We start from the raw sequence: 26993 nt of genomic DNA, 5'->3' as shown, positions 1-26993 counted from the left end.
AGGTAACAAAAGAAATTGATGAGGGTAGAGCAGTGGATGTGGTCTACATGGACTTTAGCAAAGCATTTGACAAGGTCTCTCATGAGAGACTCATCCAGAAAGTCATGAGGCATGGGGTAAGTGGAACCATGGCTGTTTGGATAAAAAATTGGCCTAAAGGAAGAAGGCAGAGGGTAGTTGTGGAAGAAAAGTATTCTGCCTGGAGGTCGGTGTCTAGTGGAGTGCCACGGGGATCTGTCCTGGGTTCCCTGTTATTTGTGATTTTTATAAATGACCTGGATGTAGAGGCGGAAGGATGGGTGAGTAAGTTTGCGGATGACAGGAAGATTGGAGTAGTTGTGGATGGAGCTGTAGGTGGTTGAAGGTTACAAGAGGATATAGACAGGCTGCAGAGTTGGGCAGAAAAATGGCAGATGGAGTTCAATCCGGACAAGTGTGAGGTGATGCATTTTGGAAGGACTAACCAGAAGACTGAGTACAGGATTAATGGTCAGTTATTTAAGAGTGTGGATGAACAAAGGGACCTTGGGGTTCAAATCCATACATCCCTCAAGGTCACTGCACAGGTTGATAGGGTAATTAAGAAGGCCTATGGGTTGCTAGGCCTCAATAACAGAGGGATTGAGTTCAAGAGTAGAGAGGTTATGTTGCAACTCTACAAATCTCTGGTGAGACCGCACTTAGAGTATTGTGTTCAATTCTGGTCACCTCATTATAGGAAGGATGTGGAAGCTATGGAGGGGGTGCAGAGGAGATTTACCAGGATGTTGCCTGGTTTGGAGAACAAGTCATATGAAGCAAGGTTAGCAGAGCTGGGCCTTTTCTCTTTGGAACGTAGAAGAATGAGAGGGGACTTGATAGAGGTCAACACGATTGAGAGGCATAGATAGGGTGGATAGTCAGTACCTGTTTCCTAGGGCACCAATAGCAAACACCAGAGGGCATATGTACAACATTAAGGGAGGGAAGTTTACGGGAGACATCAGGGGTAAGTTTTTTACACAGAGGGTTGTGAGTGCTTGGAATGACTTGCCAGGGATGGTGGTGGAGGCTAAGACATCAGGGGTATTTAAGAGCCTCTTGGACAGGCACATGGATGAAAGAAAAATGGAGGGACATGGGGTAGAGTGGGTTTAGTACTTTTTTTGAGAATTATATGGGTCGGCACAACATGGAGGGCTGAAAGGCCTGTACTATGCCGTAGTGTTCTATGGTAATATTTCAGGTGGTTTCACTAAGACCTGATATAATTGCAATTAGCTTGATCAGTGGTGAGTTCCTTACTTATACAATTGGATTTTTGTTGGTGATAAGATTGTCAATTGGTCACTGAGTCATTTTTAAGTGTATGACTTTTGAGATGTGGCAATAAGATTAAAAGTATGTGTTTTTGCATGCTTTCCTTCATCTCTATCTGCTTCCAATAAATTTCATTTGAATTATCAAGTGGTAAGTGGCTTTTATAAGCACCTATACAAAACATACTTTCAGATAAAGCTGGCATATAAGTGTGGCATGAATTGGTACTCATTAGAACCAAGTGCTGATAAATAGGATTTGTGCAGATAAGTACTTGATGATCAACATGGAAGTGGTGAGCTGTAGGACCTGTTTCTGTGCTCTGAAAGGGATGGAGTTTAGTATGTGAAAGGATGGCGATCACCTGGTTGGTTGATCAGCCAACATCAGATTTTTTGTATTGATTTCCTTTTTACTGATCAATAATGTAAATGACTAGGCAAATCCTGCACCACTTTTAAAAACATACTATTGATTTGATGCTTGCTTTCCAAATGTCTTCGAGCATTATATTTCTGACTTTTCTTCCTAGAACAAAATGGTAGTGAAATGGTTGCCAGTTTCCAATAATGTGAAAATAGTGTTATTGCTACAGAAGAAAATTGTGCCATATTATTTGTTTCTTCTGCCACTGAAAGGTATGGGAAGATTTAATGCCATAGGACGAATATCTAGAGTACACTTCAAAATGCTATCCTCGTACTGGGCTGGGTTTTACATGTCCAAAAAATAGAGAAGTCTCTTCCATTGTTCTGAAGCTTTTACTTTGGCTGAAGTACATTAAGGATGCACAATTTGTAGTGCGTGTAATCGTGCAAAACATAAGTTTAATGCAGAAATTCTGAAACTTGTGATCTTCTCCAGTCCAAATTACATCAGTTCAAACAAAGGAATATGTTTTAGTTTTATGTATGTTAATCCTGAAGTAAGACATCTTGAAAATCTGCACTTTGTTGCATGTTCAAATATTTTTCATGGCATATAAAGCAGCAGATGGAAGAATGGAACTTGACAGCAACATTTTCCTTTTGTAAAACAATGGTACTGTATTCAAACATCCAGTGTATGCAACAGGAAGATTAACAAACAAATTTGCAATTGAACTGCAGGAGGTACCAGAGTAGATGACCACAGACTTTAAGGAGGAACTTAAAAGATGCAGAGCTTTTGACTGGGAACAAAACATTTATAAAGCTTGTGTGGAACAAAGCAATTTTGGAAGTGATTGTGGTGGATAGGTGGGGAGGTGGGACAACATGGTAATATAGTGGATAACTGACACTATTACAGCATGGGATGTCAAAGTTCAGAGTTCATTTTGGCATTCTTTGTAAGAATTTTTCTTATTTTAAACAAAATATACTTTATTCAAAAATAAATTTATATACAATAACCATTCAATGACTTTCAGTTCTTTACAGTTGTTGCCATTACTGTCATTACATTTTCAAAATTCAAAAGTTTTGCCACCCACGTGGCACTCTGTTCTTTCATATTTACATTCAGGGGTGTATACCCACAACCCCCCCCCCACCCCTCAACTCCCGCGGGAGAAGAACCCTAGACTATGGTCCTTCCCCACTGGGCCCTTGCGGTGGCTGCACCGAGTTTGAGTGTGTCCCTCAGCACGTACTCCTGCAGCCGAGAATGTGCCAGTCGGCAGCATTCCCCCACGGACATCTCTGTGTGCTGGTAGACTATCAAGTTTCGGGCCAACCAAAGAGTGTCTTCGACTGAGTTGATGATCTGCCAGCAGTACCGTATGTTGGTCTCTGTGTGCGTCCCCGGGAACATCTCGTAGATCAGAGAGTCCTCTGTTACACAGCTGCTGGGGATGAACCTGGACACCGCCCCTTCCAACCTCCTCCACACCTTCTCCGCGAACCCACAGTGTGCAAAGAGGTGGGTCACCAAAGAATGTGTGTGTATTTTACCCATGACTGTGTAGGCTTCCTTTAGGTCGGGGGTCGGCAACCCGCGGCTCCGGAGCCACATGTGGCTCTTTTACGTCTGTGCTGCGGCTCCCTGTTGCTTTGGGAAATAATTGGTTGTGGCGACCCTTTTCCTGGCACATCCGAACCGACTCACAATTAGATAGCCTACAGGGGTTTGCGAGCACAGAGCTTTGGAGCCTCTGCGCCATGGGGGGCAGGTTGAGGGAGGCTTAAAAGTGAGGCTGAAGATTTCGAATAAAGTTTTTTCCTTCGACTGCAGTTACCGACTCCGTGTCGTAATTTTAGCGCTGCGTGTAGCACACCGCTACATGGTCAGTATTTAATTAAAATGTATTTTATGTTAGTTTGTTAGTTTTTGAAATGTAAATCTAAATTTGAAGATTATGGTGATCTTGTACAATCTAAATAAGACGTTGTGGCGACCCATTTCCTGACACATCCGAACCGGCTCACAATTAGCCAGCGTTCAGGCTAAGGGAGATAGCCTACGGGGGTTTGTGAGTACGTGTCTTTTGCAGCATCCGCGCCCATGGGGGGCGGGTTGAGGGAGGCTTAAAAGCAAGGCTGTTTAGTTCGAATAAAGCTATCTTTGACTGCAGTTTACTGACTGCGTGTAGCACACCGCTGCAACGTGTTTTTATCGCTGGCTGTCCAGAGGGGAGGTGCTGAAACGCTTTGTCGCGTGTCTGGAAGAAGTGAAAACTTTCCTGGGCAGCAAAGGGCTCACCTTTCCTGAGCTGGAACAGCCAGAGTGGCTGGAAAAGCTACACTTCATGGTAGACATGACAGCGAACCTGAACACGCTGAACACAGCTCTTCAGGGGAAAGGACGCACAGCCCTGCACATGTTGGAGGATGTTTTGGCATTCGAGCGCAAGCTGACGTTGCTTGCCAGAGATTTACAGAAAGGCACATTGTCTCACTTCCCCAATTTGAGAGAGTTCAAACAAGGTCACGACATGATAAATTCGGAGTATTTCCATTCTGCAATCATCGCAATGCAAACATCGTTTGGGAAATGCTTCTGTGAGTTCAGAGAGGAAAAACACACATTATCCTTCCCGGTCACTCCCCTAAGCATCGATCCACCCCTACTGAATACGACTGCATTGTCAGGTGTGAGTCAACCTGACCAAGTATGATAAATATTTTAATTGCCTATTATTTTACGTATATTCATATGTTTTCATTGTTCAGTGAAATAGTCCTTTTATTTTTCAGGTTGACAGCTGGCTGACGTTATTTTTGGTTTGCTGCTGGCGGCAAATTTAAGTTTGGCGTTTTTCATAAATACAAGAAGGACTCAAATAGACATTGAGTATTTTACTTAAAAGTAACCTTCAACCCAACGTCTTTTTTTCGGAGGTCAAAATGTTTTTGTTGCATGCAGAAATGTAATTTCGTTTTCTCTGCAGGAGTTCTCAATTTCATAAATGCAACACATTATAGTTTGTTTATACATAGCATAAAGGCAAAACAAAACGATGTATGCAGTGTTATTTCATTTTAAATGTCAAACGGGTTTTGCGGCTCCCAGTGTTTTCTTTTCTGTGGGAAACGGGTCCAAGTGGCTCTTTCAGTGGTAAAGGTTGCTGACCCCTGCTTTAGGTGCTCAGGTTTCCTCCCACATTCCAAAGACTTACCAATTAGTAGGCTGATTGGTCATTGTAAATTGTCCCATTTTTATGGAAGAAGGTAGGTTGCTGAGTAGTGGGTTGGGCTGTTCCACAGTATCTCTAATAAATAAAATGTATAGAATATTCTACTCCAATATCTTATGGTCTTATGGCATGCCATGTCTTATTGTAAATTACTTTGTTCTTGTTTGTGGGGTTGGTTGTTGAATCAGTGAACTTTGGCATGCATTGGCATACAGGATGAGCAGGATTGAGCTGGATAAGCATGGTAGAATTTAGGATTATCTCTAGTTTGCATAGGAACAAAGTTGGAAGGCTAGACAGTGGGATGTTGGAGCCAGTCAGTGTACAGCCAATAAAAGCACTGGAAGTCTCAGCAGCAGTTGATCTGAAGTAGAATCAAGCAATGATAGTGAGGTAGTTTCAAGTCCTCCGTGATGGAGACATGTTGATTGAATCTCAGTTTTCTTTTCAGTGACTTGCTATATCTTGTTGCATCTAGCAACAATTCCTACTTGTATGCATGAAAGATCTGGCTCGACTCTTAAAGCAGTGTATCCTATTCCCAGGCACTCAAGCTGTCAGTAATAGATCTCTTCATGTATCATGTTCCAGTTGCACATTACTATACTAATTTCTAGTGGACTGGGAAACTAGTAATTTATTCCTTGAAGTTTGGATTTATCATTTGGATTAAAGCACTGCATTCCCTGCAGTGGGAATTTTTCCATTCATTATGATGCCTGGAATTGAACATTGTAAGCCTAGTCTCCTCAGGTACAGCTATACGAATGTGTGCATTCTCTTATGATCTAGTCCGCAAATATAAAGCCATGTACTCTGTAGGCCTCTTTGATAGCTTCCTGACCCTGTCATGGCATTTTAATTATCTACATACATGGACTAAAGTACTTCTCTTGCTAATCTATCTTTTCAAGTCCAAAGTGGATGGCCATACATTTACTTCAGTTATTTCAGTTAGTCCTGACGAAGGGTCTCAGTCCAAAACGTCGACAGTGCTTCTCCTATAGATGCTGCCTGGCCTGCTGTGTTCCACCAGCATTTTGTGTGTGTTGCCCATACATTTGCTTACTTTGGGATCCTTTTTGTCACTGATTTTCATAATTAATCAGAATCGAGTTTATTATCACTGGTACATGTTGTGAAATTTATTAACTTGGCAGCAGCAGTAAAATACATAATATAGAAAGAGAAATAAATTACAGTAAATATATGTATATTAAATAGATTAAAATGGTGCAAAACAATATATTTAAAAAAAGTGAGATAGTGTTCATGGGTTCAGTGTTCATTTAGGAATTGGATGTAGAAGGGAAGAAACTGCTTCTGAATCAGTGAGTGTGTGCCTTCAGGCTTCTGTACCTCCTACCTGACATTAACAATGAGAGCAGGGCATGCCCTTGATGATGGGGCTCTTTAATAATGGATGTTGCCTTTCTGGGGCACCACTCTTTGAAGATGTCTTGGATACTATTGAGGCTATTGCCTTTGTATTTATTAACTTGAGAGTGAGCTATTACTGACGGTTTGAGTACCTGGGAATAGGACACACTGCTTAAAGATTAGAGCCAGATTTTTTATGAACAGAAGTAGAAAATGTCACTGGGTAAGATTTAATAACATCTTACATAGTGGTGAATCTGTGGAATTCATTACCAGGGGTGGCTGTTGAGGGCAAGTCCTTAGGTATATTTAAGGTGTCAACCTGAAATTATTAACCTGCTCAGTTGAGGAAAAACACCAGAGACACGAAATTACCTCTGAAACGGTTTTTATTCAGAGAGGAGTTTGCAGCCCCACGCACTTCGGGCGTAAGGTAGCCAACTCCCAATTTGTCGGTTTACAAAGGTCATACTTATACCCAAAAGCAGGGTATTAAATTCGCAAATATGGTTACCAATTCAAATTCATCAATTGATTGGCTATTGCATAGCTAAGCACGCGAAATACTCGGAATAAGCATAGACGCAAGAGTAATACTTGGAATGGGTATGGACACAAGCAAAACACTCAATAGGTATATAGCTCAAAATACTTTGCGGAACTCATTGTCTTGTGGTCGCAAGGTTCCTCTTCTTTGTGGTTGCCACATGCTGTCTGGCATCTTATTTTAGCTACCTCTTCCCAGTTCTATTACACTTCCCCAATGACGTATCCTTTCCCTGATCCTGTCTACATACTTTGCTACACTTACCCCTCGCCCACCCCTTCTACACGTACCCGTTACCCCCTTCACATTCTCAAAGGCAGAGGTTGATAGATTCTTGATTGGTTAGGGGTATGGGGAGAAGGCAGGAGATTGGGGCTGAGAAGAAAATGGATCAGCCATGAAGAAATAATGGAGCAGGCTTAATGGGCTGCATGGCCTAATTCTGCTCCTATATCTTATGGTCTTAAATAATTTAACATTTCCTCCCTTGCAGTCTGAAGTTGTTTTTGTGCTATTAGTGAATTTGTATATGCTGCTTTCCTAACATAATTCAGGTCACTGATACTCCCAACTCAGTTGTCATGTGTAAGATCCTGCTAGTTTTACTGCATGACCAGCATTTATACCTTATCCTGCCACTCAGACAATGTGTTAAACTGGAAAATAATTTGCATGAGTGAATATAATATTAAAAGAGTGGGACGAGTTGGAACAGGAATCCACACCACATTTGCCACACACCTTCCTACAGAAATTTAAGAGACCACCACCCTTCCATTCTCCATCTATTCTCTTGAAAGCATTAAAATTGGCTAAATAAGGACATTCAAATAACTAATATGAATATTACAGACACGAGAAATCTGCAGATGCTGGAAATCCAAAGCAAATCGTACTCAAAATGCTGGAGGATCTCAGCAGGTCAGGCAGCATCTATGGAAATGGATAAATAGTTGATTTTGCAGGCTGAGACTCTTCATCAGGTCTAAGAAAGAAGGGGGAAATGGCAGAATAAAAAGGTGGGAAGAGGGGAAACAGTGTAGCTGGAAGGTGATAGATGAAGCCAAATGGGTGGGAAAGGTCAAGGGCTACAGAAGAAAGAAGCTAAAGGAACGGAGTGGACAATAGGAAGGGAGGAGGAGGAGGAGGCCTGGGGGAAGTAATGGGCAGGTGAGAAGTGAAAGGTCAGAGTGGGGAGGGGTGGGATTTGCTTACTGAAAAGAGAAATATATATTCATACCATCAGGTTGGAGGCTACCCAGATAAAGTGTTGCTCTGCCACCCTGAGGGTGCCCTCGTCTTAGCACAAGAAGAGGTTACGGATTAATACGGTGGAATGGGAATCGGAATTAAAATGTTTGATCACCAGGAAGTCCAGCTTGTGGCAGATGGTGCAGAGATGCTCAACAAAGCAGTCCACCAACTTATGACAGATCTCACCAATGTAGAAGAGGTTACATCAGGAGCACCAGACATAATAGACAACCCCAATAGATTCACAGGTGAAGTGTTGCCTCACCTGGGGAACAATTGTCTGGAGCTTGAATAGACGTGAGGAGGTGTATGGGCAGGTGTACATGGGCCACTTGCAGGTTAAGCGCCTGGAGGGAGATTGGTGGGGAGGGATGAATGGACAAGGAAATCACAGAGGTAGTGATTCCTGCAGAAAGTGGGGTGGGGTGGTGGTGGTGAAAGTAAAGATAAATACGTGGAATCCAGTTGGAGATGGTGGAAGGATGGAAGTTGTGAAGGATGATGTGTTGGATGTGGAGGCCCATAGGATGGTAGGTAAGGACGAGAGGAACTCTTATTGTTATGGCAGTGTGAAGATGGGGTGAGTGTAGATATATGGGAAATAGAGGAGAGGCAGCATAGTAGAGGGAGGGAAAGCGGTGTCCTCAAAGGAGGACGACATCGCTGATGTCTTGGAAAAGAAAGCTGTGTCCTGGGATTTTTAAAAATATGAATATTAACAAAATCTGTTTTTAATTAATTTGCATTTTCCAACCTTATCTCTGTCTTGTTATTAGCGTTTTTACTTTTGTAAACTGAGTTACTTGTTTCCACTCATCTGACTAGTGAAAATAGTATGCATTAGGGTAACTAAAGATTTGTAGCAGGAATTGAAATGTACATTTTTATTAGAAGTTGTGCATGGATTTCCTGTTCAGCTTCCTGCTTTCACATCTTTTTGCTTGGACTTTAAACTCCTGCAGTATCCTGTACTGTATGTTCATTCTTGTGAGCCACATTGGCCAGAACTTCTGATATTACAAAGTACACTTTAAATCCAGATGCTGATAGTTTGAATAAAAATTGAAAGCAAAATTTAAACTTGAATTCAGTTTGTGACCAGCAATGTAATTGTTTAATTGCTTCAAAAAGTAAGAATATCTAGTTTTAGTTAAAATTCAATTTCTTGTAACTTTAGCTGTTTTGGGACATGATGACAAGAGAGTATGAATATAACAACCTTCCTAGCCCTCAATTTCTATTAGAAAATACCAACTCAAGTTTGCTGTTGTGCCATTGTGTTTCAGTGGTTAGTGCAATGCTATTTCAGTGCCAGCAACCCAGGTTTAATAGCCATCGCGATCTGTAAAGAGTTTGTATGTTTTCCCATTGGCTTCCTCCAGGAGCTCTGGTTTCCTTGCACATTTCAAAGACTGCAAGTTAGTAGGTAATTGGTCACATGAGTCTATTTGGTAGGCGCAAACTCATTGGGCCGTAAGGGCCTGTTACTATGCTGTATCTCTTAAGTAAATAAGATTGTTCAGAGACGACTGTACAATTTTTCCCTGAAATCATGACTTACCAAAATGATTCCTTTTAATGGGAAAGCAGAGTGATCTTCAAGTGACATCTGGCCCAATTCATGTACGATCTGGAGATAGGTACGTAATTGGAATTGATGCCGGGCCCTAAAACATTCTATTTTATGCATAAATTTGCATGACAATTTAAGTTGTGGGTGCTCTGTAACATAAGAACTAATAACAAAAAACAAATTATCGGTTTTTGAATTTGGAAAAGAATATCAATGTGATTGATAAAGGGTGTGGGGAAAAAACTTTGCCTTTTGTCTTTAAAAAGGTGACAGGTGCCCAGAAGAGGGACCATATTACTTCTATTCTGACCCCTCTCCACTGGCTACCAGTATGGTTTAGAATTGATTTTAGGGTTCTCCTGTTTGTTTATAAAGCCCTAAATGGGCTGGCGGCGCAACACAGTTTGCTGCGGCCTCTCCAGAGTTGATATCTGTTATTTGTCAAGCGGGGTGCCGTGCACAATCCTAATCTGATGAAAAACGGATGTGGGAGCATGGAGGAACATCTGGAAATCTCCAGGACAGCCTTCTTCGTTGCTACTGCTGTTGTGAAGTCTGGGTCTCTGCTGGAAAGAACAGGCCCCCAGTCCTCGGGGTTGCGTTGCCGGTGGCGGGGGCATCGTAGTACGCTTGGCAAAGGATGGTGCTCAAAGAAGCTGTGCCGGAGGGAATGGTCAGAGGCTCAGAGGTTCAACAGACTCGGAGTCGGCTGCGGTCGGGGCGCTTTCACTGTGTTCTGCATCTGCGAGGCTGAGTCTGGCGGTGCTGTGAAAGTCCACAGCGGGGGTATTCCCTTCTGCCGCCTGCTTGGGATGACGAGTTTGTCGGGACCCTGAGGACTTGTGGAAACTGTCTGGTGGTTTCTTTCAAACTTATAGTCTTTGAACATCTTTGGACTATTTTTACTGTGCCCGTGGTCATTTTTTTTTATCAATTATGGTATTGTTTGCATTGTTGTAACTATAGGTTGTAACTGTGGTTTTGTGTAGGTCTTGTAGCTTTAGTTTTTGGTTTGTTGGTCTCCTGACTTAGTGTGCCTGGGTAGTCTTGTTTTGTCTGGTGGGTTTGGTACTCCTTTCCGAGGAACGCGCTAAGATGGTAGCGTGATATTAATATGCAGCAGCCTCTCTGGACTCTGGATTTGGGGATTGCCAAACGTTATGTGGATTTTCTGGTGTAATCTGTTTTGTCGTGTGCTTTTGTGATATCGTTCTGGAGGAACATTGTTTCATTTTTTAATTGCATTGCATTTGTGGTTTCTAAATGACAATAAACTGAAATTCAATTCAACTCTAACCCCTTATTCTAGTTCCAGATCCCTCAGGTCAGTTGACTTGGGGCTCCTGGCTGTCCTGCGATCCAAGTTTAAGTTCAGGGGTGACCGCGCCTTTGCTGTTGTGATTTTAGCGACCTGTTATGGTTTGTACAGCACTTTGGTCAACATGGGTTGTTTTAAAATGTGCTTTATAAATTTGACTAAACTTGACTTAAATTTTGACTAATATTTGCCCCAATCAAAATTTTGATAATGGTTGCCAGCAATAATCATTTCACTAGTGGGTATGGAAAGTTTAAAAAAATCCAAGTTGTGCCTATTTTGCTATTGATACTGCTGGCTTCACCATGATCTGTAAACACAAGTCAGTGCAAAAACTTCTCAAATCTCTTGTAATACAGCACCTTGGAGACAATATATGAGATCTCGTTGAGAACAAATGAGACCGAAGTAGATCCAAGTGATGCTACAAAAGGAAATTACCTATTGCTGCTTAACATTGCCAAGCCAAGTTTTGTGGTTTAAAGGCAATATAAATTTAAACTCAAAATTCCAAAGGAGCGAAACATTCAATTTCAAAATGTTGCATTATAACTTTAAAAATCCAAATTTTGATACTTAGCAGGAGAAGCATTTCACAAATAAAAAAAAATTGTGACCCTTTTAAAATCTATTCTTACCAAGAGTGAAAAGTGTTTTGGATTTTTACCAAAGGCAGTGATTTAAACACCAGACGAGATGCATGTTGGATTTTAGACTGGATGCTTAAATTATGACTGAGATGGAAACTTAACAACTGGAGGATGCATGTGAAGGTTTTGATTTGCCCCCTTTTCCCTACAATGTCCTCAGCAGTCCTGTCTTTCTGTCATTTACAAATCTGAACATTGCAATAAGGCTTCCAGTTTAACTTGTGATTGGTGCTTGTGTTTTTGGGGAAACATAACACAAAAGTGAAACAGCTTTGGCAGGTTGCATTTTCAGGGAAATTGCATCATGCCATCTCAAGAATATAATGCTGTAGTGAACTTTGAGACTTTTGCCATTTTTATAGTTGAAATTGAGGCCTGGGAAGGTGGCTGTATTATTGTTTTTGTGTTACCCCATTATAAGAATAAACTGAAGATGTTAAGAAATTTAAATTTAAATATGTACTGGTGTTCAATATGTGCTGTGTCATATGACATGGGCAATCATGGTCTTTTTATGATTATTCTTGGGAAATTTTTCTACAGAAGTCGTTTGATATTGCTGTCTTCTGGGCAGTGTCTTTACAAGATCACGATGGTGACTTCAACCATTATCAATGCTCTTCAGAGTTTGGTTGCTTGGTATCAGTGGTTGCTTAACCAGGACTTGTCATATGCATCGTCTGCTCCAATAGCTCTCATGACCCAGATCCGTGGGGAGGGAGAAGGGGTTGGCTAAGCAGGTGTTACACCTTTCTTGAGGGTGACTTGCAGGCTAGCAGAGAGAAGGAGTGCCTTACACCATCCTGCCACCCACAGATAAAGTACATTTAAACTTATTTTTTTAAATGTTTAACCTGTCATGGTCCGACCGCATTAATACTGTAGCCAAGAAAGCACACTGGTGTTTCTGCCTCAGGAGGCTGAAGAAATTTGTCCTTTTTGACCCTCAACAAGTTTTATTGATGCTCCATAAAAAGCATCCTATTCAGATGCATCACGGGTTGGTATGGCAATAGGCAACTCTCTGTGACCATGAGGCACTGCAGGTTTTCCCCCTCCTATCAGGTAGAGGATAAAAAGCCAGAAAGCATGTACCACCAGGGTCAAGGATAACCCGCTGTTATAAAATGATTCAATTACAATAAACTACTTGGCTATGACCTTGCACTTTATTACCACTTAACAGTGCACTTTTTCTGTAACTAGCATTTTGTTCTGCACTGTTGTTGGTCTATCTGGTACTACCTCAAAACATTATTGCAGCAAACTGATCTGTATAAACAATGCAAGATTTTTTTCTGTATACATGACAATAACAAACCCATTTACCAATTTTCTGTTCTAGATCCTCGCTGGGCATCAATAAACAGGGGTGTTCTGATTTGTGATGACTGCTGCAGTGTACACCGCAGTTTGGGTCGACATATCTCTCAGGTACGACACCTGACACATACACCATGGCCTCCAACTCTGCTGCAGGTAAGAAATACTTTGTAATTGTAGCCTCTTAAGAGCTGATTTGTCTCAAGGGTTCAAATCAAAAGTGAATGAGTTCCTGCACAAATACTGATACAGGTTTCCCCCGCTAGCCGAAGGTAGAGCGTTCCTATGAAACAGTTCATAAGCTGGAATGTCCTGAAGTGAATAACAAATTACCATTTATTAATATGGGAAAAAATTGTGAGTGTTCCCAGACCCAAATAATAACCTACAAAATCATGCCAAATAACACATAAAACCTAAAATAACAAGTAAAAGCAGGAATGATATAAGTACACAGCGTATATAAAGTAGAAATACTTATCTGCAATCATTGCAGCGCTGTTTAGCGTAGCCAAAATCTCACTATGTATCGTATAATCTCACTATATAGCTCTACTAGCGTAGCGGAAGCAGTCTCAGCAGAAGCACTTTCTCCAGTAACCTTTAAGTTATGAAGCTGCCAAATCATACCAAATAACACATAAAAATATACAGCCTATATAAAGTAGAAATAGTGTAGTTTCACTTACTGGAATTGGAAGAAAGCGAGCACACCGATGGCTAAGTCATCGGAGGTTGAGGTGGTGGGAGGTACAGGAGACTGGGGTGTCATCTCATAATCGTGTTTCCATCAGGGCAGGCAGGTCGCTAACATCCATGTCTGCCTGCCTCAATGTCGAAGATCGAGGTTCATCTGCTGAGGCAGATGTGGATGGCTTGAAAGACAGCAATATGCTTGACTGCTTAGCTTCATGCATTTTTCTATCATACAGTTCTTTGTAAGCACTCAAAACATCCTGCAAACCTGCCCTAAGCCTACGTACCCTTTCAAAATTAAAGTCATACTTTTCTGCAATCATTGCAGCGTTGTCAATTGCCACGAAAATCTCATGCAATTGCTTCACGTTCAGTTCCTGGACGACTTCACTTTCGGGCGTTCTGTTTCAATTGTTATCCTTTCCTCTTGTAATTGCATCAACTCTTCATCTGTCATTGCTTGGTCATGAGATGCCAAGACTTCTTCAACAACATCTTTGTCAACTTCCACAAACACAGCCTCCTTAGCCAAACTAACTACTGTATAAATAGTGCGAATGGTGGATGCAAGCAAGTTCAACACATGGACAATGTCCTTACTTCATTCTCCACGACCGAACCGCTTAATTATGTCTAGTTTTACCCTTACAAGCTCTTTTAGGCTTTTCCGATACCTTAGAACTCATCTTGCTAATAGATGCACAAAATAAATCAAGATAAAGCACAGATGCTCACAGGCACGTGTTTAAGCAGTGGTGGCTAGAATGCAGTGCCAGGGGAGGAGCTTGGCTGCTCAGGGTGCGAATTGCTTTTTCTCGTGAAAGTGAAAACTCTTCTGTTAGCGAAAACAGGTAACTAATGTAGGTCTTTCGTAACAGCGAGGTGTAGTAAAACGAACATTCGAAAAACGAGAGCTATCTGTATTGAAATGTACAAAATAGAATATTGGGTCATATGAATTCCTGGAACTCACTGTAGGCACCTTGGTCAATGAGGAATTACTCTTAACTGCAGGAGTTCTTTAAAATTAGCTGCCAAATGATTGAGAGCATTGAAAGTTATGATTTGATTATGTGTGATTGGGTGTATGGACCATTGGTTTTCTTCAGACCCAAGGGTTTTGTATGCTCATGCTATAAGAAATGTGTGCATTCCTTAATCTCCAATAATACAGGGTGATATAGAAACATAGAAATGTCAAGTCACTTTTATTGTCATTTCGATCATAACTGCTGGTACAGTACATAGTAAAAATGAGACAACGTTTTTTAGGACCATGGTGTTACATGACACAGTTCAAAAACTAGGACTGAGCTACATAAAAAAAACAATAGTTAAAGCTACACTAGACTACAGACCTACACAGGACTGCTTAAAGTGCACAAAACAGTGCAGGCATTACAATAAATAATAAACAGGACAATAGGGCAAGGTGTCAGTCCAGGCTCTGGGTAATGAGGAGTCTGATAGCTTGGGGAAGAAACTGTTACATAATCTGGTTGTGAGAGCCCGAATGCTTCGGAGCTTTTTCCCAGACAGCAGGAGGGAGAAGAGATTGTATGAGGGCTGCAAGGGGTCCTTCATAATGTTGCTTGCTTTGCAGACGCAGCGTGTACTGTAAATGTCTGTGATGGCGGGAAGAGAGACCCCAATGATCATCTCAGCTGACCTCACTATCCGCTGCAGGGTCTTGATGGTGCAATTTCCAAACCAGGCAGTGATGTAGCTGCTCAGGATGCTCTCAGTACAACCCCTGTAGAATGTGATGAGGATGGGAGGTGGGAGATGGACTTTCCTTAGCCTTCACAGAAAGTAGAGATGCTGCTGGGCTTTCTTTGCTATGGAGCTGGTGTTGAGGGACCAGGTGAGATTCTCTGCCAGGTGAACGCCAAGAAATTTGGTGCTCTTAACGATCTCTACTGAGGAGCTGTCAATGTTCAGCGGGGAGTGGTCACTCTGTGCCCTCTTGAAGTCAACAACCATCTCTTTTGTTCTGTTCACATTCAGAGACAGGTTGTTGGCTCTGCACCAGTCTGTTAGCTGCTGCACCTCCTCCCTGTAAGCTGACTCGTCGTTTTTACTGATGAGACTCACCACAGTCATGACATCAGCGAACTTGATGATGTGGTTTGAGCTGTGTGTTGTAGCACAGCCGTGGGTCAGCAGAGTGAACAACAATGGACTAAGCACACAGCCCTGGGGGGGCATCTGTGTTCAGTGTGATGGTGTTGGAGATGCTGCTCCCGATCCGAACTGACTGAGGTCTCCCAGTCAGGAAGTCTAGGATCCAGTTGCAGAGGGAGGTGTTCAGGCTCTGTAGGCTCAGCTTTCCAATTAGTTTCTGAGGGATGATTGTGTTGAATGCTGAATTGGTCTATGAACAGTATCCAAATGTATGTGTCTTTTTTGTCCAGGTGGGTTAGGGCCAGGTGGAGGGTGATGGCAATGGCGTCATCTGTTGCGCGATTGGGACGGTATGCAAACTGCAGGGGGTCCAGTGAGGGGGGCAGCAGGGACTTGATGTGCCTCATGATGAGCCTCTCGAAACACTTCATGATGATGGATGTGAGTGCAAAGGGACAGTAGTCATTTAGGCAGGACACTGAAGACTTCTTTGGCACGGGGATGATCCTTGAAGCACGTTGGAACGGTGGCGCTGCTCAGGGAGCTGTTGAAGATGTCTGAGAACATCCATCTGTACATCCTCTGAGCACTCTGCCGGGGATGTTGTCTGGTCCAGCAGCCTTCCGTGGTTTGACCCTGCACAGCGGCCACAGAAAGTCACAGCACCTGGTCATTTGTAGGAAGGGTGGACTTCCTCGCTGCCACGTCATTTTCTGCCTCAAACCACGTGTGGAAGTTATTCAGCGCATCTGGGAGGGACGCATCACCTGCACAGTCAGGTGACGTTGTCTTGTAATTGGCGATGTCCTGGAGCCCTTCCACATGCGCCGCGTGTCGCCGCTGTCCTGGAAGTGGCTGTGGATTAGCTGGGCATGTGCATGCTTTGCCCCTCTGATGGTTTGGGACAGTTTGGCCCTTGCTGTTAGGGCTGCCTTGCCACCTGCTCTGAAGGCGGAGTCGCGGGTCCTCAGTAGCGCACGCACCTCCACGGTCATCCATGGCTTCTGGTTAGTGCATATAGTGATGATCTTGGACAGAGTAACATCATCAATGCACTTGCTGATGTAGCTGGTCACTGATGCTGTGTACTCCTTTAAGTTGGTAGAGTGGCCATCGGTTGCAGCCTCCCTGAACATGTGCCTGTGTTCTCAAAGCAGTCTTGAAGAGCAGAGATGGCTCCTGCTGGCCAGGTTTTCACCTGCTTCTGAACTGGTCTGGAGTGCCTGACGAGCTCTGTATGCTGGGATTAGCATAACAGAGGTGTGGTCTGAGTAACCAAGGTGGGGGCAGGGCTCTGCCGGGTACATGGCGGGGATGTTGGTATATGCAAGGTCCAATGCGTTCTCCCCGCTCGTTACAAAGTCCACATACTGATGGAATTTGGGGAGCACTGACTTAAAGGTTCGCGTGGTTAAAATCACCAGTGACAATAAGCAGTCCATCAGGGTTTGCGTTCTAGAAAACATTTGTGGTATACAAAATTGAATCTTGAAGCTACCCAGTTGATTTATTGATTTGTTGTTGATCAGATTAAGTAGAAAAACAAGCTGGTGAACATTTTTGAGGCTTGCAGTCTCTTGTTTGTAATGTTTTGAAGGTCTTGTACCTAATTAATGGTCAATGCGTGTCTTTAATTATAATTGTGTATTTGCAAGTCAACCCAATTTTGCTGTCTTTTGGGGGAAAGGTAGCCACTTCAAGGCAAAGGTGAAAGGTTGGTCAGCTTTTTTTTGAGATTATTATCTCATTTGTATGGGTTAAAATCGCAACTATAGCAGGAGATATTATGTCATAAGGCTGACGTCTGATATTATTGTGAAGTCACATCAATTCAAGGGCTTTGGAATCCCAAATGTCCATTCTAGTAGTTTTTAATGTTTTCATTTTTGCCATTTAAAGAAAAACAAACATTTCAGGTGGTTAAACGCTTAATAATTAATAGAAGCATGAAGTAAAGTTTGCATGTCTCTTGGATATCACTGTAACTTTAAAGGTTAAAATGAGACATAGAAATGGATAGACAAAGATCATAAAAGAAGGAATCCAAGAAAAATAAGCAAACTTAATTTAAACTGCAGTAAGTTTCCTTTTACTTTTCTACTATTTAGGGTACTAAGGTTATTTGATAGAAATGAAAGTTCTTGCAATGCCGGCCTTCATTTCATTTGAGGATGACAATATTTTAACTTGTGTGCGCACATTGATAATGATTTGATGATTCCAAGATTGAGTATTCTAGATATTTTCATCTTGCTTTATAGACTTTTACAGGGCTTTAAACTGCAGATTGTCTCATTGCTGTGGTTCTTAATTACATTTGCAAAAGGAATTTTTAACAAAAAGTAAAAACACAAAATGCTGGCAGAACTCAGCAGGCCAGACAGCATCTATGGGAGGAGGTAGTGATGACGTTTCGGGCCGAAACCCTCCATCAGGATGGTGAAGGGTTTCGTGATGAAGGGTTTCGGCCCAAAACGTCATCACTACCTCCTCCCATAGATGTTGTCTGGCCTACTGAGTTCTGCCAGCATTTTGTGTTTTTATTTTTTTCCAGCATCTGCAGATTCACTTGTGTTGCCTTTTAACAAAAAGTGCTTATTTCTATGTTTACTTGTAAATCTTCCCATTTGTTGTACATATTGCACGTGTCTTGACAGATCATTTCTTCGTGAGTTAGTTTAGGTTCCGTTTGGGATGTTTTCCTAAACAATCTGATTAAATTTTTAAGTCTCCAGAAAGAAAGCAGTGTTTAAGGCAGAAGCCACATCAGTTGTCTGAGTTCTAAAACCAAAGCATAACCCAAACTTTTAAAACAATATTTTAAAAATTTCAGATGGTGCAAACCCTTGTTGGCAACGGTGCAAATTCAATCTGGGAACACTCCTTGCTGGATCCTACATCTACAGCAAGTGGAAAGCGCAAGGCCAGCCCTCAGGATAAAGTACAGTGAGTATGCTTCCACTTGGAACATGTATTTTATAGACAATCGTATCAACAAGACAGATAGATTTAGCAGTGATTGTCCAGTGAATCAGAAAATGTGAGCACTTTTGTGCACACTTTTACAAACTGTCTTCAACAAATTTACATAGAACTGGAGACATTATTTTTGTTTGCCTGTAGTTCTTTCTTGGCTTTGAATCCTTTATCCTCAGCTAAAGAATATAAAATATTTAATCTACTAGTTTGCATGATCTGAATGTCAGTTAGGTACGTCCATCCTAACATGCTTTTTTCCTTAATATTAGTCTACTGTTTTTAATTCTTTCACTGCTCCTCCACTACTTCCCTCCTTATTTCAGTCCTGTCCAATATTTTAACTAATCATACCCAGTGCATCCAAGCACATGTATATTCTTTATTCTCTTCATCTGCTTTCTCTTTTCTTTCCCCAATCTCTTTTCTTCATGTTCACACCAATGCAGAACTCCCCTACCCAGCTGGCCAGCCAGTCATCCTGCTTGCATCACCATCCCTCAGAAACCCACAGGCTGCTATTCCACTGTAGCTGCTGTTAGTGGAGCCAGACCAATATAGATTTCCAGCATCTGCAGTCTCTTATGTCACCAATGTATTGTACATAATTGTCTCCTGTGTTCAGAAATTGCTGTGTTTTCTAAAGGTGGAGCCTACAGCTCCAGGATTACTGTAAGATTATGTAAAATAATTGGTTGACATGAATTCAGTGGACCATAGGGCTGTAGTATTTGACTCACAGCTCTTGCCATTGCTCTTGCATCACTATTTTGGTGTCTGAAAGAGAAATGTGTTCTGCTTCTCCCCCCACCATGCACTTACCCCACACACCTACGCTGCAATTAAACATTATCTGCCAAATAACTAATTGTATTATTTGCTGTTCCTACCCAACACTTTCAAATACAGTAGAGTTTAAAAGCATGCTTGCTTCCTTAAACAAATTGTTAACTTTTTTTTATTGTTCAGTCCCAATAAAGCAGACTTTATCAGAGCCAAATACTCAATGCTAGCATACGTCCATCGTTTACCATGTCGTGAGGATGACAGTGCTGCAGCCAAAGACCTGAGCAAAGTAAGCATCATTAGCAAAGATATTACCTAAAAGGAGACTATAAAGCATTTTCTAAGGAGAACTTTGTAGATTTGGTCTGAGAGTATATGGCTAAATTTAAGTGTCTTGTAGTGATGATGCAGTAATGATTTTAATGCAGCTATTGCAACCTCTTTGTCTTGCATTCAAATTGTTCAGTTTAATTTCACTGCATGAGCACTTTCCTTCTGTTTGCAATGCTGTTATTACTAGAATTGAAAGCAATTTCTATTTTTCACTGTCTTTGTCAAATGTGAAAATTGTAATTGCAGAACTAATTGAATTTCAGTGTCATTGTCTCCTCTGCTGGTCTAACAAATATCCCACCTTATCTTTTATAAAGCTGGATATATTGTCCTGTAGAAGCACATATATGCACAATTTTTACAAGACAGAGCACAATTCGAACAAAAAGAAACCCATCTTAATGCAAGCTAGTCACAAGGTTGCTAAATTCTGATAGTGATTAGGATTGTGTAGGCTGTTTCAAGAGCTGGATGGCTGAAGAATCGTAGCTGTTCTTGAACCTGGAGGTGTGAAGCTTCAGGTTCTGTACCTCCTGACAAATGATAGCTGCAAGAAACTGGCATGGCTTGATTGTTGGGGATCTCTGATAGTTGTTGCCTCATTATGTAACATTTCATGTAGATTCTGCTAATGATGGGGTGTGAACGTGATGTGTTGTGCTGCGTCCATTACTTTCTACAGCTTCTTGTGTTCTGGTGCTTCTGAACCTCCATACCAGATCATGATACAACCATTCACGATACATTCAAGAGCACATTTGCGTAACTTCAAACTTAGAGTGACGACCTGAACTTCCTTTACATTTTTAAGAAAGTAAAGAAGTTTGTGTCGTTTCCTTGTGATTACTTCTGTGTGTGCTGGGCTCAGGATAGGTAATTTAATATGCAAAGCACAGGAGTTTAAAGTTGCTGACCCTCTCCACCACTAATCCACCAATTTTGACTGGCACATGTTCCCCTTTCTGAAGTCAGAAGTTCTAACATTGAGCAAGGGGTTGTTATTTGCTGGTCTGCTTAAAAACATGATGAAAAGTTTAATGCTAGACAGATTAGCTGCATTAGAATTTTCACTGTTTTAGTCATCTTAATTTAAGCCAGGGTTTCCCAACAATTTTTTATGCCATGGACCCCTATCATTAACCAAAGGTTAGGAACCCATGGTTTAAACCAAAGATTAACAATAGCTGTAATTGCCCATAAGGAGACAGATGTTTGACTAGCTTAGAGGTTGCATTCTCTTATGAATCCCGGACCCAAACGATTGTGCAATAGCTCTACTTGATTTTATGCTTTTCATTACCCTGCAAGTAGATAGTTCCAGTTCAACTCCAAAAGTTTGATTCATTTTGCAGTGAATGAAGTTACTTTTAGATAAGTTACAATTCAAAAAGATGCATGGCCTCTGCCATATGAAAGAATTAAGATGGCAGTTAATACCACCTCCTGTGAAATCCCTGCCAAGCTTAGTGCTGTCCTGACTTACAAATGCTTTCCCATCCTTTCTTCATTGAGTCAAAGTTCTGGAATTCTTTTTAACCGGACAGTGGTTGACCATGCTCACCTCTGTTTTCTTGAGAGAATTAGAAATGATATTAAACTTGTCAGCAATTCTCAACTGAAAAACCTATTTCCTTTCTTAAAATACTTCAGAGTGGTAGTAAATTTGATATTATGTTTCAAGGCAAAGCATTAAATTAAGACTGAAATTTGGAGAGAAATTAAATGTGGATGTCTCTTGGACCTTCAGGTCTCATGGAAGTTAACATAGTTTTAAGCTGGTTGAGGGATCAATGGTGAATGTGAAATTGGGCTATAATTTTATTGTATTAGACCTGTGAAGCAGAAGACAACATTGAAATTTAGAAGAATTAGTTTTATTAGTAATTATAATGCTTCTCTCTATGCTTTTTGTGTTGCTTTGATGTTTAGTGAGTTGATGATGAAGGGAATTTATATCAGCAAATGTACCTGTCCTGACAGGCTAGTAGACAGATGTTACATGAAAACACAGTTCATTTTGTGACTTGAATCTTTGAAATAAAGCCATGTGTAAGAGTGCATAAAATGGAAATTATTAGTTTCTTTCCCACTACAAGTACATAGACATTTTCTCGAATTTGTAATGTTTATGCTATTGGAGTTTAATTACAAAATGAATATTTTTACGCCAGAGTATCCTAACTCCCAGCAGTTGGAATTTAGGTAAAGAGACATCTTTCCAGATACATGTGAATAATAGGCTGCAAAAAGTGAGGCAAATTAATATGATTGTTACTGTCAATATTAATTGTTTACTAAGTGTGATCATGGAACAGCGGCTTGGGGTGAGGAGTGGGGTAATGTGGCAGGCCAAGGAGAAAGTGAAATGACTGTCTCAGAGGGCATACCTCTGTTGCATCAACCTTGGCCTCTGGCGATGGTTGAAAAGAGCAGAAAAGAGAACAGTGAGGTTATTGGGTTTCTGCATCACATCTGTCCGATTTTTTTTTTTTCCCTGCATGATCTCTAATTTCACAGTCCAGTCAAAATTCTTCCACCATACCTGGTGAGATAATTTTGAGCTTTCAAAAAAGTTTATCCTTTGTACACATTTTGCTTTGCTCCTGAAAATAATTGTGCAAGGAAAGCTAACAAAAAATGTTGTTTTCATGTCTAGACTTAAATATTGCTCAAGAAATTATAGCTATGACTGATTCGTTCTTAACTTGATACTTAAGCACATGCATAAGCTTGCACATACTTTCAGGAGAAATTTACCAAGCCAAGAAACACTGGCATTTGTTTTACCTTTTCACTTCTATTTGAGGTATTAAAGTTGTTTGAAGCATCTATAGTTAGGTGTAAATGTGGAATCACAGTTGAGACATTCCTGCATGGATAAATCATGCATTTCTGTTGTTTTGGGAGAATTGGACATCTTTCACATTTTTTGTTGTGCCATTTGGTATAAGATTGCTTTCATGATAAATTAACTCAAAGGATGGTCTTTACAAATGAGGAAAAATCTAATTTAATATATTGCCCACGATAAGGATGAAAGAGATTTTCAAAGCATACGATGACCTTCACAATCTCATCACTGCAAATAATATGCTGCCAATGAAATACTTTGGGAGTGTGTGAGAATAATGTAGAAAATTATTAAAGCATATTTTTTAAATAGGACAGACAGTGAAAGGGAAGTAAATACAGTACTTGCAACTCAGTGTGATTTCAAATCTACAAAATGAAAATGTTATCATAAACATGTTGACTTGTGATATGTTTCATATGTTTCATTGTCAGGGAAGTACAGCCTAATGGTGTGTTCATAATTTCTATTAAATAGAGAGGAGATGAACAATAAACAAAGAATGAATGACAAGGCAAAGAAACTTGCAGGTGTTAATTTGATAATAGAAAACTCTGATCTTTTAGTTCTACTTCCATTATCTGTGCAAAATTGTGCAAATGATTATATTAAAGTGGATTTTTAAAATAATCTGTACTTGAGTTATCCTATAAATTGAGACATTTCCATACTTGGCAATAATGGATTAAAGTTATTTCCACAATTTGATATGTGGAGTTGAATCTGAAGTAGTCCTCTACGAAGTATTTTTGAATTGCAATGTAAAGGGAGCTCATTATAAATCGGGCAGGTGTATCCCAGTTGATTGGCAGGATTAAATTACATAAGTAACCAAAAAACAGTCAGTGGTATATACTTTAGGTTTACTGTTTGTTTTTCTTTTACAATTAAGCATTTCATATGTTTCCAGCTGCAATGCCTGTTACTGCAGTGTTTTTTTGTTATATTTCAGCAATTGCACTCAAGCGTACGGACAGGGAATTTGGAGACCTGCCTAAGATTGCTCTCCTTAGGAGCACAAGCAAATTTCTTTCATCCTGTAAGTGTTCAGTGACAACATTTTTAGTTACTGTTATTGGGTCTTTGATCTGACATGTTAATTTTGTTTCTTTTCCCACTAACCTACTGAACATTTCCATCATTGCCTTGTTTTATTATGCCACTAGTGCATCTGGTATTTGATAGTTTATTTAGCATTTGATGTTTGAGTCATTGAATCATGCAGCACGAAAGCAGGCTATTTGGCCTGCCTCATCAACACGATCAGTAGGTGCCCCCATTGTCCTGCACCTGGTCCTTCGCCATCTATGCCTAAATGGTCATTTCTAGACCAAAGGTTCCCAACTTGAGCTCCATGGACCCCCCAGTTAATGGGCTCTGTGGCATTAAAAATAAGTCTGGGAAACCGTGCTCTACACACTTAATGCTATCAGCAATCCAGCTTCAACCATTCTCTCAGTCAGTGTATTTCAGGTAGTTACCACTCTCTGGAAAGAAGATTTCCCTCCTTTTCATCTTTCCCACCCCACCCTCCATCACTTATACATTCCCACTGAATTTTTCCCCTTAACTTAAAACAATATCTGTTTCTGATATGGAGAAAGCATCCTGCATTCTACTCAATCTGTGCTTCTGTTAATTGATAGATGTTGATGACTTTTTCCGCTATAATCACCCCCCACCAACCAGCAGCAAGCTCCAGGAAGAACAGACCTAATTTCTCTAGTCTCTCCTCATATCTGTCTGCTTTGACAAGGTTGTATACTTATGAATCTTTTCTGCACTTCTCCAGCATTATCACATCATCCCTATATATCTTTGAGACACCTCCAGCTGAGGTCTGGCCTAAGTTTTATAAAGCTGGAGCATGATTTTCCAAATGTCTCTGTGCTGTAACTCTCAAGGTTCCATGACTAGAACTCAAAATTTTTCTTGAGATGCCATTCATATTTTATGTCCTAGACTCATTGGCATTTTTCCATAATGCACCCCATTTGCCATTTTCAACTTGTTTTACCAAAACATCATTGTTTCTTCATTTTAACAGTCCCTTCCACATGAACAACAATTCCATAAATCTTCACATAATCTGCAAACTGTCAATCTGCAAATTTGTCAAATGTTTGACAAATTGCATCCATCATACTAAGAAAAATAAAAAAACAAATATTGAAAGGCACATTTTTCTCATACTGTTAAAACCTCAAATTGATACTCTTTATTTTAAAACATGGTTTGTAAAGGCTACGGTCTAATGAGGGTCTGTTGTTTTCAATTTGAAATTAACAAAGGTGGGAGAGTGAGATGTTGGTTTAGGACATGAAAAGGGAAAAAGTTCAGAAAACTTATCATGTTATTAATTTTAGAGATATGACAATTAACTGTCCAGAACTTGTGCATTCAAGTCCCATCATTAAAAGTATCACTATCAATTAATGTTCTAAGTTAGTACCAAGAAAGGAATTGCAAACCACCAAACTCTATACTTAAAAGACCAATTCTTCTACTGAAGGGATTAAAATTCTATCCCTGCTCCTGTTTTGTATCTCTGACTCCTGTTTTGAATTGATTGGTTGATTGTTCATATCCAGTGAATAGATTAACAAGCTTCCCATTACACATATAATCTTTTTATCCTTGCTCAGAATGTGCAATAAACATAGCTTTGCCAACATAACCCTCAATATTGTACGAAGGTTCTTTTTGTAGAGCACTGCCATCTTGTTGAACGTAAATACTTAATATGAAAGTGAAGCTGCTTCGATTCTTTAAAAAAAAATCCTTTTGAATTTTAGGAGAAAGGAAACACTCCTCTTCATGTGGCAAGTAAAGGAGGTCAGATTCTACAGGCTGAACTACTGGCAGTATATGGTGCTGATCCTGGTGCTCCTGATGCTAATGGCAAAACTCCAAGTGACAATGCAAGGTTAGCTACCATAAAAAGGCCTTTTAGGCGCCTTTCTCATAATAGTAGAGGATATTGTAGATCTTGTGCTAATTCAAAGTCAAATGCATCATTTTCTGTTATGAAAGACATTTTGGACAGTATTGGCTGCTTTACTTTTTATGAAATGGATTAATAATTGTGTTCACAAACACAAAATCTGCAGATGCTGGTAATTCAAGCAACACACACAGAATGCTGGTGAACACAGCAGGCCAGGCAGCATCTATAGGAAGAAGTACTGTTGACGTTTCGGGCCGAGACCCTTTGTCAGGACTAACTGAAAGAAAAGATAGTAAGAGATTTGAAAGTAGGAGGGGGAGGGGGAAATCCAAAATGATAGGAGAAGACAGGAGGGGGTGGGGTGAAGCTAAGAGCTGGAAAGGTGATTGGTAAAAGGCATACAGAGCTGAAGAAGGGGAAGGATCATGGGATGGGAGGCCTAGGAAGAAAGAAAGGAGTGACCCCATCCCTTATTTATTTCCCCCTTTCCCCATTCCTTTTTTTCTCTCTCTACCCTTAACTCTTTGCTTGTTCTCCATCTCCCTCTCGTGCTCCCCTCCCCCTTTATTTCGCCCTGATTACTATCTTAAAATCTCTATCTTGAACACTGACTTTATTGGTGAAAAATAGTGTGTGTGATGGTCTCAACTTATTCAAGAATGAGAACTGAATTATCTGTTTTGTCACCTGCTGTTCAGTATATGATATCACTGTTTTTGTGGTCTTCAATCCTGTGAAATTTGAAGTATTTACAATACTTTATCCACTTTTTGCTTTGAGTTTAAATAGTGGAAATTTAGAAATGGAATTCTACTAACTGACAAAATGCTGTTCTTGTGTTGTAGGCAAGCAGGACACCATGAGCTAGCAGATCGTTTGGTAGAAATTCAGTATGAACTCACTGATAGACTTGCCTTCTTTCTCTGTGGAAGGAAACCAGGTAGGTACAAGAATTGTACTGCAGAATTGAGGCAGATTTGCTCACTCCTGTTTCATAGACAATTACAATTCAACCAATATTTTGCCGAAGGGCTGATCTGAGGAATGCAATTTGACTTGGGATGCAAGCTTGCACTTGTGATTCCAATAAGCTGAACAACTGTTTTTAATTATAACACTGCAATGTTTACAAATGTTGGCCAAGGGCATCCACTGCAAACAGAAATGTACAAATTAAAGAATCTATGAAATAATTCCACCCCTTTTCTATGGGACAAGAACAAAGGGTGTTTAGGGACTACTAGGCAGGAAGTCAATGCCTTACAGTAAGTGAGGAAATGACTAGGTTTAGGTGGGGAAGAAAATAGTTGTTGATTGTTT

The 26993-nt window shown here is 40.6% G+C and overlaps 1 protein-coding gene across 11 annotated transcripts in view; it reads left to right on the top strand.

Moving 5' to 3' along the window:
- git2a (G protein-coupled receptor kinase interacting ArfGAP 2a) overlaps positions 1–26993 on the top strand; it is a 108480-nt gene that overhangs the window by 19226 nt on the left and 62261 nt on the right. For all 11 annotated transcript variants that reach the window (XM_059987910.1, XM_059987909.1, XM_059987913.1 and 8 more), the window contains exons 2-7: positions 12983–13116; positions 18614–18726; positions 19726–19831; positions 23679–23765; positions 25522–25652; positions 26519–26613. In XM_059987910.1, coding sequence (XP_059843893.1) covers positions 12983–13116; positions 18614–18726; positions 19726–19831; positions 23679–23765; positions 25522–25652; positions 26519–26613 — 666 coding nt within the window. The remainder of the gene's footprint in view (positions 1–12982; positions 13117–18613; positions 18727–19725; positions 19832–23678; positions 23766–25521; positions 25653–26518; positions 26614–26993) is intronic.

Source organism: Hypanus sabinus, chromosome 13 (assembly GCF_030144855.1).
Source record: "Hypanus sabinus isolate sHypSab1 chromosome 13, sHypSab1.hap1, whole genome shotgun sequence".
NCBI lineage: Eukaryota > Metazoa > Chordata > Chondrichthyes > Myliobatiformes > Dasyatidae > Hypanus > Hypanus sabinus.
Note: the sequence above shows the minus strand (reverse complement) of the source record. Positions and strands in the feature narration are given on the sequence as shown.